Genomic DNA, 15,358 nt, shown 5'->3' with positions numbered 1-15,358 from the left:
ACTGGCCTTGGGAGCCCCCTTGATTGGATTACATAGGGATAAGTAAGTTTGTTGGAAGAGAAATCTATTGTTGTACGGCCATAGAGCTGGCCAGTACACGTCGCTCTTTAATATCTAAAATTACATTGTTGGTGTAAAGCTGCTCTTTTCCAATATACTTGTCAAAAATCTGTGATAATCGGGGGTGGGGGTTAGACCTTGTGTGTTCTTTTATCTATATGCCAAGGTTTGAGAAGTAAAGCACAGTGTTTTATGCATGCGTATTTCATCATTTACTTAAAGGTCCCAGAATGGGCATATTCTTTTCTTTTAATGCATTTACTACAGTTTTTTTTTTTTTCCTTGAAAATATCTCTGTGGCCCATTTTTAAGGACAACGTCTGATTGAAAAATGCCACCTGTTTGCCCAGACAGACTTATAGTCATCAACCTGTATTTCACAAAGCTTTACTCAATCGATCCACATGTCATTTCTTAATGGAAAAGCAGAGTCAGCAAATTTAATGGCTTAAGTAAACATACATCCTGAAAACGATGGCTCTTCAGCCAATCAGAGCCCCCTGACATAACATAATCCCCCCCCCAAGAGCCATGATTTAAGTCTGTTCTTTACTTTACAACCTCATAGATCGAGCGTAAATTATTAAGAATTAAACCGCCAAGGCTCGGCTTCATTATATTTATTGAAGGCACAGTGAGGTCATGCGGTTGGTCATTGGATCATTTATGCCAAAGCCAAGATTTGTAACATGAGGTTTGGAATATAAAGCAATGTCTGCTTTCTCAGATTGTGAATGGCCTAGAGATTTATGCGAATTATTAAATGTTGGTCCTTATATTATGGAAGTTATGGAGATGATAATGAATTCCAAGTCACTACACTTGGGGACCTCAAACCGTCACTCAATGTAGTTCTGCACATGCCCGATGTTCCATCAAGGTAGCATGCGCATATGGTGCTACCATATAATCCGATTAAGCTTCGTCTTACAACCCTGATTGGCAATAGATCATCTCTTTATTTAGGACCCCTAAGGTTGTCCAGTGACGGTTATACTGTTTGAACACAAAAACCGGAAAGTCCTCTCTGGTATCCCATTAGAAAGTGGAATTTGAGTTAAAGGAGTCTATTCACTACGTGAAGGTTTCAATTCCTTAAATACACTCTACATTGTGAAGGGTAAACATTGGGAAGTCTCTACAGTAAAAAGGTCTGAGCTGGTCATGTATAATGTATAGTTCAATGGCTGACCATTGACCTATACATTATACCTTAAAGAAATCTACTTGATTTGACTATATGTTATCTAAGACCAGTCAAGGTCTTCCTGCAGCAGAAGACCTCTGAGGTTGGACCTTTATAGTATATAGGGAAGTCAACGCAACTTTCCTGCCAACTCTTTCTTTAGTGAATAGTCAGAGAGTCTCCCATTTTAATGCTCTAAGTCACGTCGGGGAGATCACTTGGTAAAGGCAGGCATGTCACTTGCAGAGAGTCGGGAAGGAATCTAATGTCTGACCCTCACAGGTATTCTGAAACTAAACAGGGTTCTTTAGATCACATCCTACCCATGGTTAGAAGCCAACCAGAACCCAAAATGGCAGCAATACCTTTTTAATAGAGAGGTTTTTGTTACAAGCTTTTAGAATGATTCCGAGGTTTCATCAATACGGGGAAATTTCCCTTTACGAGAGAGAAATTTCACTTTTCATTGAAACAGGAAATGTAATTAGGAAACACGTGTTTAATTAGACTGAATAATAGGTTTACTATCTGCACAAAATCTTTACTGCTTTCATTTGGCTTCTGAATCTAAGACGGGACCAAGGACCGATTAAAGTTTGAAAAAAATCCGGGGGGGGGGGGGGAGGGGGCGGTTGTAAAGAATTGTAATAATGTTTTTGTGAAATGTACAGAAAGTAGCCGCAAGAAACGTGAGATTGCTACACGGTGACAATATTTCCAGTTTTGTGGTTTACACGTTACACAAAAAAAATGGAGCCTTCTGGAGATTTGAAGAAGTAAAAGTATCCAACGGATGATCTGAGAACAATTTGCAACATATTGTAATTGCAACAAAAACCATCCGCAGAAGACTTGCCTCTTAGTATAACAATTATAAAATAATGATATCCTGCTTACCCATTGTACAGAGCTGTAGAATATAGCGGCGCTATATAAATCAATCTAATTATTATTATTATTTTTTAATTATTATTATTATTATTATTATTATTCACATAAGACATCCATTTTTTTACTGAACTAATAAGTACCATGGTCAGAACTATTATTATTTTTTATTGTTTTATATATAGCGCCATCATATTCCGCAGTGCTGTAACATAACAAGTATTGAAAAACAGAATTGGACTTACAGAAACAAAGGGTTAGGAGGGCCCTGCTCAAAGGAGCTTACAATCTAAAAGACATAACCCCATGCACTAGATATATAAGCGTGTTATAAATACTTAACTTTTGGGACTTCTCCCTGATTTATAGGGATTTTTAGGCCCCAAAGTACAATGATTTAGGGGCCCCGTCTATAGTACTAGTGATAAAAAAGGATAACTGTATCTAAATTAAGTAACGAGTTTGTTGATGATATAAATTTACATAGGCGACTGTGTATGCCTCATGCTCGCCAAGAGGGGCCCTTTGGCTATTGGGGCCCCCAAACAGCCACTTAGGCTAGTGCTAATTATGCGGGAGATACAGGGGTGCAACGACTACAAGCCCCAGGGTGATTTTTTTATTTATTTATTTTTTGGGGGGGGGTCGCTGACCCCCTTCTTTCTCTCTCAATTTCTAAAGCTGGTTTGATAAAATTCAACATGGCCGCCCCCTACATCCTTATTTTTTTAACCACATTCTAAACAATGTATCAAAAGGCCGTTGTTATGATTATTTATTGATTTCTGTAGCGCCGTCATATTCCACAGCACTGTACAACGGGGGTCGTAAACACCCAGAACGCAAGCTTCTCTACCTAAGCAAACTGGGCAGCCCAGGTGAGATGCCCCGGCGGTGGCAGGAAGTGGAGACTTTCTAGCAAGCAGCCTGTGGATGTGACAAGAAACGCTATGATCTTGCTGCATGCAGCTGCCTTTAGATGAGGAGGAGAGGGGGGGAGAGAGAGAGAGAGAGAGAGAGAGAGAGAGAGGCTGGTTGGAGGGGGTGGAGAAGGCTGGTCAGCCCCGGGAAGAAGGAGGGTTCTTGTCAAGGGAGAATGTGATATGAATGTTGGAGCGCAGAATGAAAGTATTAGGCTAGTAACAGCAGGAACAACTCAATACGGCTCCAAGTCACGTACAGATTCAGAGAAGATACCCCCCTCCCCCTCGCAGTTTTCTTTTTGCCTCTTCTCTAAGATGCTCCATCCATCGCACAGGTGCATCCTAAGTAACCAATGACAAAGGCCGGGGTATCGAGAATGACTTGTGTTTGAATGACACTCGACAAACAAGTGTCTGGCAGCAGATACAATTCATATTTTGGGGGGACAGAGGAATGCCCCCTCTCAAGGTACCCCATTAAAAAAAAAAAGGGAGAAATATATTCTTTGAGCTGGGGCAATTAAACACGTATGGATTATGGATATCTACAGCACAGACCCAGCTTCTACCAAATTACTGAGCTTCACCCAACGGTAACATTTATCATTATTATTGTTATTGTTATTATTATTATTGTTGTTGTTGTTATTTATATAGAATTCCGTTTGGCTACTTTGCAATATGGGAGAATGCGCGAAAATTGCGGTCTCATTAATGCTAATGGGATTCCAGGTTTATGGGTTACTGGTGATCGAGGATGGGGGGAATTATGTCATATATATTGGGTTTTTTTCAGCTATTCTGTGTTTTTTTTAACGTATATTTTAAATCTTCAAAATTCTAAATAAAATAGAATAATTCTAATATATGTTCTTTGCATTTATAGCATGCATTACAAGAAATTGTTGACTGTTGTACAGGTAGACTGTCTTTGGAGAACTGGTTTGATATGATGAAGACGGGGGGGGGGGTGCAAAGCATTATTGACCTCTCTGGTACTCAAAAGGTTAAATCCTCCCCCTCAGTTTTCCCTTTTTTCTGTATTTTTATTGAGAGATCAGGCTGATCTGATGTTTAGCTGTTGTTCTGTCTCTATGATAACTCTATGGGTCTCCCGCCATTGAAAAATCGCCTAGCAGGAAATTAGTAGAATTTATTAAGTCTTCCCCAAAACACACGCCTGTGTCCAGGATACAGCCCGGTGTACTTTCCTGTTAAGTTACCGCTTTTTTTGGTTCCCATTGCTCTATTAACTGATAGGTCGAGTAATGTATAAAGTGTCACCTTTAATTCCATCGTTTTAAGCTATAAGACCCCCTGTCACTGCGACCATTGAAACCGACGGTTAGAAAATTAAGATTTAAAGTTTAAATGCCAAGATTGATGAATTCCATTAATTTTCCCATCGCCACCATTGTAACAGTGTCAGCTTTAGATTAAATATTCATCCTGCAATTTTTTTTTTTTAAGAAAGGCGGGGGTCTCGCCATGTGGGGGTCCATGTGAACATAATAAGGCATACCCTTTTAGTGGATTTTTTTATACCCCTTGAAGAATTCTACTTCTTTGTGTAGAATCTTCTAATTTTATCCTTTATTTCTTGCTTATTAAGCTAATTGTGCCAAATGGCCAACTGCGTACTATGGCATTTTATAATGTTGAACTGATATTATTTGGACAATTTATTGACTTTCTTGGTTTGCCCAGAATTAATGGAATTGGTTGCTCAGAACATACATTCATTCATGGATAAACTCGTGTAATTGGCTTTGAATGGACCGTGTAGTTGAGCGGCACATAGAGGGACTTAGTTGTAAGCCCACCATGTTGTCTTGCGGTCATCGTGTCATATGGTGACTAAGGACGGGTCAAGGTTTGAGTCCTGACATCAAGAAGAGCAGACAGACCAAATGGGCTGAATGGCTCCCATCTCCCATGTTTTTATGAGTGGTGTGTTGGAGCACTTTCCACTCTTGGGCTACATCAACATCTTTCCCAACAGGAAGAGACAGCTCTCCATTAAAGCCCCACTCTCCACTTCCTCTGGGATGGACCATCTCGTTCAACGTAGACTTGTTCGAATTTACATTGGGTGAACCACAAAGTGATGTGATTGGTCTATTAATATCAGGTGGTTACCTATTATAATCTGGGAGGATACCTATGAAAATCTATTCTGCACCGATGACATCATGAAAACAGTGACTCTATAGCCTCTATAGTTGGACCTTTTAGAAACCAAACAGTCCGATCTGTTATGTGTCTTTAGTATCATAGAAACACAGGATTTGCCTGCAGGTCGGCCCCGTCCGGCCCCCGTCTAGTCTGCCCGTTTCTCCGGCTGTAAAGACTCAAACCTTAATCAGTCGTTGGTCTCATCTTAGATTCAGGAGCCGTATGTCTATCCCATGCATGTTTAATCCCTTTACTGTATTGCCCTCTACCACCTCTGCTGGGAAGCTGTTCCAGTAATCTACCACCCTCTCAGTAAATTAAAAATATCCTACATATATATATATATATATATATATATATATATATATATATGTCTACTGATTGCCTACCTCATTTTTTTATTTGTTTTGTTTATATCAATCTGATTTCATAATACATCTCTTGTTAACAACTACTTGCTTTAAACGTATAATCTCACTTAAGACCCGGATTAAAGCGGCTGAGTTGCTTTCCTGTAGGGTTATAAATAAGCGGACCAAATCAGGAACTTTCTCTCGCAGGCGGGTTAAGTAGTAGTGTGTGAAAATTGCCTCTGGGAATCCCACAAAAGCAATTTAATAGCCAATAAATATGTAACATTCCAAAAGACACAATATGGTTCCAACGAGTGCCAGCCACAGCATACACAGAACACGCTGTGACATCACGATGGTGTACAGTATGTGTCGAGGGCGATGCGCTACAATGTTGCAATATTATTATTTATTGTTTTATAGAGCACCATCATATTCCAATGGTGCAAAACTGCCCATGTGCTGATGTCCTGGAACGGGACATTCTAAAACTAGAAGTAGAGGGTGGTGGATGAGTTGGAGAGCTTCCCAGCAGAAGTGGTAGAGGCTAATACAGGGAGGGGGATAGACATATGGCTCCTGACTCTAAGACTGATTAAGGTTTGGGTCTTTACAGAAGGAAAAGTCTGATCTGCCGGTAAATCCTATGTTTCTAATCAATTTGGAGGCTTTCTGCCGTTGGCTGTAGTCTGAAACTGGGAAGGAGATTTTTTTTATTATTTTTTTTTTAAATGACCTTTTTAGGCAAAAGTATTTTGTTCTGTTAGTGTCACCTGACTTCTGTATCTATTCTGGGTGGCTGGTGACGCTCGACGCTCGGTCCACCTTTCCGAGGATCGTTTATACAGAACGGAAGCCAATAAACCCCTCTAAAAGGCCGTCACCAACGAGTAACCACCGTACAGCTAATCCAAAGAGTATGCAGACGGACAGGGGCGTAACTAGATGCCTCAGGGCCCGGGTGCGAGAATCTGTTAAGGGCCCCCCCACCCCCTCACCCCCCCCCAAAAAACATGATTTTTACCCAACAATTTTTTTTCAACTAATTCAACAAATTCAATTTACATATTGAATCATAATCAAAGAAAAAGGGGCGCATGTACAAAGGGCATAATCCAGGGGTGTCCAAGTTTTTTCTGCAGTGGGCCACTTCATCAGAATTGTATCCGTGCGCAGGCCGCACTCATTTTTCACTGTGACAAAAAATATGGCCTTTAATAACATATGCAGATTAAAATAAAGTAAAATGACACAAAACCTTTACTCTTCCTCTCACTGATTTCTGGGCCTTGAAAGTTTTGCGACTACAAATTCAGGATTCCCTAGATTTATTCTAGGGATGAACTAAAATGAAAATTCTGGACCAAAACATTCAGGGTTCACTTAGCCAAAACCGAAAATGACCCCCACCTTTAAAAATAATAATAAAAACTCACATGTTTAATAAAAGTAGGTAACACACAATTGGACAAAATTAGCAATATGACTTGGCATGATAGGAGTGTGATTGCTGTTAGCCTAGGCAACCAGTAAATGCTGGTACCTAGGCATGATGGGACTGTGCTCGCTGTGATTGCTGTTAGCAATCACACTCCTATCATGCCAAGTCAGCCAGTACATGCTGGTACAGGATGGCTGTAAGTGATGTGCAGACCCCATACTGCTGGCAGCATCAATACACAAGGGGGGCAGCTAGCCAGGTTTCAGCATGTACTGGCTGACTTGGCATGATAGGAGTGTGATTGCTAACAGCAATCACAGTCCCATCATGCCTAGGTTCCAGCACTTACACATCCATCCAGTAAATGCTGGAACCTAGGCATTATGGGACTGTGATTGCTGTTAGCAATCACACTCCTATCATGCCAAGTCAGCCAGTACATGCTGGTACAGGGTGGCTGTAAGTGCAGACCCCATACTGCTGGCATTATCACTACACAAGGGGGGCAGCTGGCCAGGTTTCAGCATGTACTGGCTGACTTGGCATGATAGGAGTGTGATTGCTAACAGCAATCACAGTCCCATCATGCCTAGGTTCCAGCACTTACACATCCATGCTATCACACACACACACATTTATTCATATAATCATTAATTCACAGATTCATTCCCTCAATCACACACACTCATTCAAACACCCTCCCCACCCCCTTACCTGTACTGCAGCTCCCTCGATGCCGCTCACAGACTTCAGCAGGGGGCGCGGCCTCCCTCTGCCTTCTCTGCTAAAGCACAGAGGAAGTAGGAAGTCACGTGAACTCCGCTTCCTCCGTGCTGTCCAGAAGACCCTCCCACAAGTAAGTAGCAGGGCTTGAGGTGCGGCTCGTGTAAGATCGGTTGCCCTGGCTGCCGATCTTACGCGGGCCGCACCTCGAGGTCTCGCGGGCCGCATGTTGGACGCCCCTGCCTTATTTAAAAAAAAAAAAAAAAACGTAAAAAAGATTTCGGGCGGCCCCTTGGCTTGGGCCCCCCTGCCGCCGGGGCCCGGTCGCAGTCGCGACCCCTGCGACCCCGGTAGATCCGCCACTGCAGACGGATCGTTTGACGCGGGGTAAGACGGGGACACCGGACGGGTGGGGTGGTTATAAGTTTAAAAGACACAAAGGTCTCTGTGAGATTCTACCCAATGTCACACCGCCCATGTGTCCTGGTTTGGAAGCAACAGTCCCTCTTTAAGACCTAAACACAGCAGCAAAGGCCGACTAGGTCTGGTGGGGTGGATAGACACTAGAAAGCTTTAAAACGCGCTGAGCTCTGAATGGATAGAAGGGATAAGGGGTGTGTCTGAGTGGGTGGGGCTAAACAACATTTTCCCACCAATAAAAACCTTTACAGCTCTAGGGGCCGTGCAGCGGCGGCACGAGGTGGGCGCCGTCCTCCTGTGACCTATATTTCTTCTCGCCACACGCGTGGAGCTGCCGTCCTCTAGTGACCTTTTTTTTTTTCTTCACCGCACGCGTGGAACTGCCGCCCAGAAAAGGAGTGTGAAGACAAACTTTCTCTGCACGAGGGAACCGACAGCCCCAGACACACGTTTCGGCCTTCAGGGGGCCTCGTCGGTGGGGTGCGGTTGGTATCCCTCTACGCACAAGAGAGCCAGGAGGCAACGTAGACCCCAAACGGCCAATATATCTACTATTACCCCACAGCCAAAAAGCAAGGCTTCCATTGGTCACTGGTCAAGTAGCTGGATAACCAGACTTACGTCGTCATATATGTGTACACACACACACACTCGCACGCACGCACGCACACTCGCACGCATTTATATATCATTACTAATTCCTTCTTAACAAGACCTCCATCAGAATCCCTCTGTAGTAGTTCATAACCTCGCTGCTTGATTGACTTCTCAGCGGAGACGTCTTTGTTTCATTGCCTAGAACCCCAAGAAAGAACGTTCGTAATTACGATACGGCGGAGAATCCAGATAACTCGGGGAATCGGCGAGGATGAGATCTCTCTCCGTGGTTAGGACGCGGCAGGCTCGGGTTTTCCGCTTTATGTTATCGCTCCCCCGGTTTGATATCCTTCTCAATCAAATTGACATTTTGGCAAGAAAGATTGTTCCTCTGACCTGTTCTCATCCGGCTCGTCTCCCTCGGCCACCTTCTTCAGCCAAAAGGAAAATGAACTTCTCAAAAATAAAAAAAAACCTCATAAGTCCAGCTTTATCTGGTTTTTTTAGACCCATTTATTGGGCTAACATAGAAAAAAAAAATTAAAGTTACAAAAGCTTTCAAGATCTCGGAGGTCTCTTCTTCAGATGGAATGATCATTTGATCAACTGATCGTTTCGGACTTTATGACCGAGTTCTGTGTTATGAATTTGGGGGGGGGGGGTGATGGCATCATCTGGATCAGTGTTTGTACAGAAGCCGGGACTACAAGACCCCCTGTCAACCTTGTCAACGTAGATAGCGTGTTATCATCACCGATATGATATTATTCCCAAGTCCCCGCGAAGGTTTCCTCCCATGTAATAAATCATTCCGATAAAAGGTCTATTCATCAAAGTCAGGGGAATGGAGTCATATATTCACGGTGTAAGCGTGTGTCACGGACTATCGTGGCACCCCATTGGTTCCTGACCGCGTCCGGGTATAGAGAGTTCAGCCTGTGAATAATAGGAACCCTCGACAATTCTAATCGGGACAGCCGTGTTGGGGGATGTGGCTAGAGGCAGGAAGGGGTGTGGTCGGATTTGAAAGTAGGCCGGGTTGGAGGCGAGAGTGGGCATGGCCCAAACATACATGGGGCTCCGGTTACTAGAGGTTGGACCGCTGATGTCAGTCGGTGTTTTGTTGATTGTGGGTGGGGCTAGCCCCAAACGCATACAAATTATAAGTGGTAGGTGGGAAAGGGGGCGGAGAAGAGGGCGGGGAGTGGCGTGTGTGTCAATGCAGCTCCCGCAGGGGTTGTGACTTGACCCATACATTTTGTGCTGTAGGAAGCCATTGTATTGGTTGAAATAAATAAAATTGCCTTATTTTTATTTTTTTTTGACCCCTGATGAAGGCCATTATGGCCTAAACGTCGGCTTAATAATAATAAAAAAAAAACTATGAGCATTTATGAAGGATACAAACAGAAGTTTTACTTAACTGACTGGGTGGAACAGTCTCCCAGCAGAAGTGGTAGAGGCTAAAACGGGCCGAATGGGGCCGGAATGTTCTATGTTGTTATGACATAGCTTGATTTTGTGTTGCCAGGGCCCGTGGAATATAGGAGGATCAGCCTCTCAACCTCGTTCTGTTCCATATTGATTAAGCAGCATTACCGAGGCTTATTTTAGGCATCGAGCGAGGAGCAGATCGCGTCTCCTAGGAAAGCGTATGCACTAAAAATTCTAATTAACATATATATTACATTCCGGGGGATACGGAGGAACGGGAGGGCGGGTGTCGCCGGGGCAATTGTTTCCTTTCTGTAATAAATGGTAAAGATCAATGGTAGATAAGGCTTGTGATGGGTCAGGTTCTGCATTATCATTAGGGTTGCCAGGCAACGGGGTGAAAGGATTACGAGAGGCTTCCGATAAAATAAAAAACAAAAAAAACAGCTTTATTAGGATAGCGGCTTTGACATTTGACAAGACTGATGGGTCCTGTATGATGGACAGAGGTTACTGTGAATAACTTCTGGTATTTAAAAAAAGGTAATTTGTAAAGGCAATTTTGGCCCAAAGTGGTAAATTCTGAGTAGCCGTGATGGAACAGCCTCCCAGCAGAGGTGGTAGAGGGTAATACAGTAAGGGGATTTAAACATGCGTGGGATAGACATACAGCTCCTGAATCTAAGACGAGACCAACGACTGATTAAGGTTTGAGTCTTTACGGCAGGAGTAACGGGCGACTAGACGGGGGCCAGATGGGGCCGATCTGCCAGGCAGGTTCTGTGTTTCTATGTTTAGCTGCTGGAGTAGTAGTTGTATTAAGTAACAGAGCGTCCGGTGAGTGTCACAACGCAAAATACATTTTAGTGCAACAGACGTGACTCGTAAAGCTCTGTGTTGGGAAACACATCTTGTAGAGTGCAGCGGCGGCGCATGTGACGCAGAAGCAAAACTTTGTGGTTTTGGTGCCAGCGGGCAGTGAATTGATCACTAATTACATTACATGTAATATAGCGCCAGCAGGTTCCGTAGAACTGTACAATGGGTGAAAAGAACAAAACAAGAAGTACTTCACGTAACAATTAACAAGAAACCGAGAGGGTGGTAGATAAGTAGAAGAGCCTCCCAGCAGAAGTGGTAGAGGCTAATGCAGTGAGGGAATTTAAACATGCATGGGATAGACATACGGCTCCTGAATCTAAGACGAGACCAACGACTATTAATTCTTATTATTCCATATATATTTGAACATGTTTAACCCTTTCAAGGAAAATTCAGTGCTTCTGCAAAATAACCTTTTTTTATTGAAATATCTGCTCCAGAATATAGAAATAACTTGTGTTAAGCTACACGGTATATGCAGCCCTATTATATATCCCAGTGTGTTTGTACACTGGAGGCCGAGAGGGGTTAACATCGCCCAACTACACGTATTCTCATTAAACAGGATCCATGTACCAAAAATGACTCGGCCGGGGGGCAAGACGGAGACGACTGACGCAGCAAGCCGAGACCTCCGACGTATTTTAAGATCTCTTCTCTGGGCTCGTCGATGCTTTTCAAATCCTTTCTGGGCGTGATGGGGTTAACCCCCCCCCTTAGTAAGGCGCTCATTGGTTTTCATGGGAGGAATTGGTTTGGCTGATGGGAGCGAGGAGCCCCCCCCCCCCGCAGAGACTAAATGATGCTCCGGCTCTCAGCGTTTCTGTCTCCATGCTTTTGGGCTGAGGTAGCGAGCGAGGGTTTGCGCGCCGCCAGCTATGTATACTGATGAAGCATTTCTGTTTCAGTTCTGTTTCGGAAGACCTGGGCTGTAGACGGGGAGAGTTCAGCCGGAAACACTATGGGTCGGTGGAACTGGTAAGTTCTATTTTTAATATTATTATTAATTGTGTATTTTTATTTATTATTATTATTATTATTATTATTATTATTATTATTATTATGTTTGTTTTTTCTTCTATTATTATTGTTAACATTATTGTTATTATTATTATGTTTATTATTATGTTTATTATTATTGCTATTGTTATTATTATTATGTTTTTTATTCTTATCGTTATTATTGTGTTTATGTTTATTTGCTATTATTATATATATATATATATTTTATTTTTTTTACAAAACAATTTTCCAATGGAAAAATAATCATTTATGGTTTGGTGGTAAAAAGCCAGTGAAACGGATGTCTCATTAAAAAAAAGTTGCATTATAAATGAATATATTAATATAGGTAGATCATTATTTCGTTTGTGTTAATACTACAGTGTGATGTAAGGAAGCTTTACTTTACTGAGGCTGGTAGATACGTGGAACAGCCACCCAGCAGAAGTGGTAGAGGTCAATACAGCAGTGGAATTTAAACATGCATGGGATAGGGATTAGAGAAGGAAAAATTGGGAAGACTAGGTGGGCCGAATGGGGCCGATCTGCCGGCAGGTTATTGGGTTTCTATGTTTAACATTGTAATAATAAAAATGTCGTTCTGTGTTCAAATATGAATATTCTTTTTTTATTCTTCGTTCCGTTTTTTTTCTTTTTTTTTCCTAGTAATGGATACTTTAAATGTCTTTTTAATCTGGAAAGTTGTGTGGAGCAGTTTTGGCAGAACCCCCACCTATTGATATTTATTTCCTATTATTTGCATTTCGGAGAACTCTTTTGCATGCGTACAAAACCTGTTTCAAAGCGGTAGTTTTGTGGGTGCCGGAAGGGGCGAGCTGCTGTTTGATAGAGCACACTGGCACACAAAGGGTTAGAATATTAGGAAGAGCAGAAAATGCATGAAAAAAACAGACATTTAGCTGTAAATTAATGGATACAAGAGAGAAATTAACCCCTTGCTATACATACTTACATTGCTGATGTCCTCGGGAATAAATAATTTAAATGTAATAATTTAAAATTCATTTAAAAGTAAAATAGAAGTATTTGTAGGTTTGTTCTGACTCGGCCAGCTAGGTCTGTCCGCTAAGCCATTCGATTGGGTGGAGCTGAGTGGCTACTGGGCAGATGTGGTATTTTTTGTAAAATAAATATATATATATATATACTGTTAATAAAAGACGTCTTAAGCCAATTACTTAAAATCTGCCCCATTCGGCCCATCTTTTTTAGTCAGTCCTTGGTCTCGTCTTAGACTCATGGATGTTTAAATTCCCTCACTCTATTAGCCTCTACCACTTCTGCTGGGAGGCTGTTCCATTTATCAACCACCCTCTCAATAAAGTAAAAACTACCTTTTACTACATCTAGAGATCATGGTCAGTAAAAACGGTTTAAAAAAAAAATTAAAAAAAAATAAATAAAAAAATCTAGAGTTTCATTTGTATAAAAAGTAATTTATTTAATAAATGTATTTATCGATTAATAACAACAGAGAGCAGCGATATGAAGCAGCGACTGATTATGGGATTTATGGAATTTAATTGAAAATTATTGGATACATTTATGGGATTTAATTGAAAATTTTGTGATGATGGGATTTATTTATTGTTTTTGTATCCGTCTTTTAATTCTAGAAATATTTTAAGGAACATAAAGCCCATTTTTGTTGTAACCATGGATGTTCGGTATATGTATGCACGGGATCTTCCATACAGCTGCAGAAGATCACGGCGAGCGTTACATGTTACAAGGTGTCGCATTGGGTGTGAAATGTTACCAATGCGTCGCTTGAATAAACATGAGTTCACCGCCTCGTTAATATTCATGAGCCGTGTTAATATATTAGCGTTTGGGCGCAGGATAGACAATATAATACGGGAAGAAGGTGAAGGGTCTCGGAGATCCGATTTGGAGGCAGGAAATTGAATCTGGGATAATTCAGCGACTTCCAAGGTTCCCTTTGGTCCACACCTTATCTTTATAACACTTTTCTGTCCCCGCTCCCCTACACCCGAGTCCTCTACCTGCTTAGCACCAACTCGCATATTGTTCCAAACACCTTTTTTCATTATTTCACACTCTTCTCCTTCGTGTTTTATGGTAACGCTTCTGTATCTTAGGTGTAACCAGCTTATTGGATTCATGTTAAAGGAGGAGAAAAGTTTTAATCTTGAACTGTGTGGAAAGGGTGGTAGATAAGCGGAACAGCCTCCCAGTAGAAGTAGTGGAGGCTAGTACAATGAGGGAACTTAAACGTGCATGGGATATGAAGACCAGACCAACGACTGATGAAGGCTTGAGAAACGGGTAGACGAGACGGGGCCGAATGGGGCCGTTCTGCCGGCCGTGGTTCTGTTGTAGATGTTACACGGTTAAAAGGAGTGCTAGATTTGCCCCCCAGGAATCTTGGCTTCTGATTATGAAGATACGGCGCTGTTCCCGTTACCGGACCTGGCTGTCAGAGCGGAAGCACCGGACTTCTTCCATGCTGATGGTATCCAGATGACCGATAGAACCACTCTGCAAATGAACACTTTGTTCCTGGAGGCAGAATAACAATCGTTAAATGTCCGCGTGAATCATCTTCCTGTTACTCTTCCCTTTAATCCCATTCCTCCAGAACTTCTTTCTTGTCTTGTTTGTGCAAATGATTTTCGGACCCTTAGGTGAAACAGACTCATCAGCTCCGTACGTTTCAGAGAGGGACGCTTTTAGCGAAGCTTAACCAAGGATTAATGCCCTATAGCTGGGGGTTTGGGGTAACTAAGTGGGGCATTTAGAAGAAGAATAATGGGTTTTATTTCCCCCGTTTAATTTATAAAGCCGTTTCCTGCTGTTTCTATACACATTATTGGGGCTTTTAGGGCCGTAGAACCCTGCGATACCCTCATACCCAGCAAACATTCTGACCTTCTAGAAAAGAGAGGGCATCAGGGGAGGAAAGAGGGGCATCAGGGGAGGAAAGAGGGGCATCAGAGCATTAATCAGGCCCGGATTGGCCATCTGGCTAACTGGTGGGTCGGTGGTTGATAGGGTTTTCTTACGGATACTGCCTCTCCAGTGGCAAGTTGGGTGCAGCCGTGTGAGGCCATGTGTATCCAGCCGGCAGCTGCCCTTATGCCGATTGGCGGCCATTGACCTTGGTCATCTCCAGTCCAGCTCTAGCATCTGTTTAACTTAGACGGAAATACATGGACGTTCTATACTAATTGTATGAACACACAGCCCATGCGCTCTCTGCCAACCCGTCACTGCCAGGAACTCCAAGCAT

General features: G+C 42.5%; 1 protein-coding gene across 1 annotated transcript in view; it reads left to right on the top strand.

The window, feature by feature from the left end:
* Positions 1–3,594: 3,594 nt before the first annotated feature.
* LOC149281820 (GTPase-activating Rap/Ran-GAP domain-like protein 3) overlaps positions 3,595–15,358 on the top strand; it is a 58,797-nt gene continuing 47,033 nt past the window's right edge. Inside the window, exons 1-2 of the mRNA XM_089498942.1 lie at positions 3,595–3,650; positions 11,991–12,060. Of these exons, the coding sequence (XP_089355068.1) occupies positions 3,595–3,650; positions 11,991–12,060 (126 nt within the window). The remainder of the gene's footprint in view (positions 3,651–11,990; positions 12,061–15,358) is intronic.

The sequence above is a fragment of the Sceloporus occidentalis genome, unplaced genomic scaffold (assembly GCF_023333645.1).
Source record: "Sceloporus occidentalis isolate IW3139 unplaced genomic scaffold, rSceOcc1.0.p SCAF_127, whole genome shotgun sequence".
Taxonomy (NCBI): domain Eukaryota; kingdom Metazoa; phylum Chordata; class Lepidosauria; order Squamata; family Phrynosomatidae; genus Sceloporus; species Sceloporus occidentalis.
Note: the sequence above shows the minus strand (reverse complement) of the source record. Positions and strands in the feature narration are given on the sequence as shown.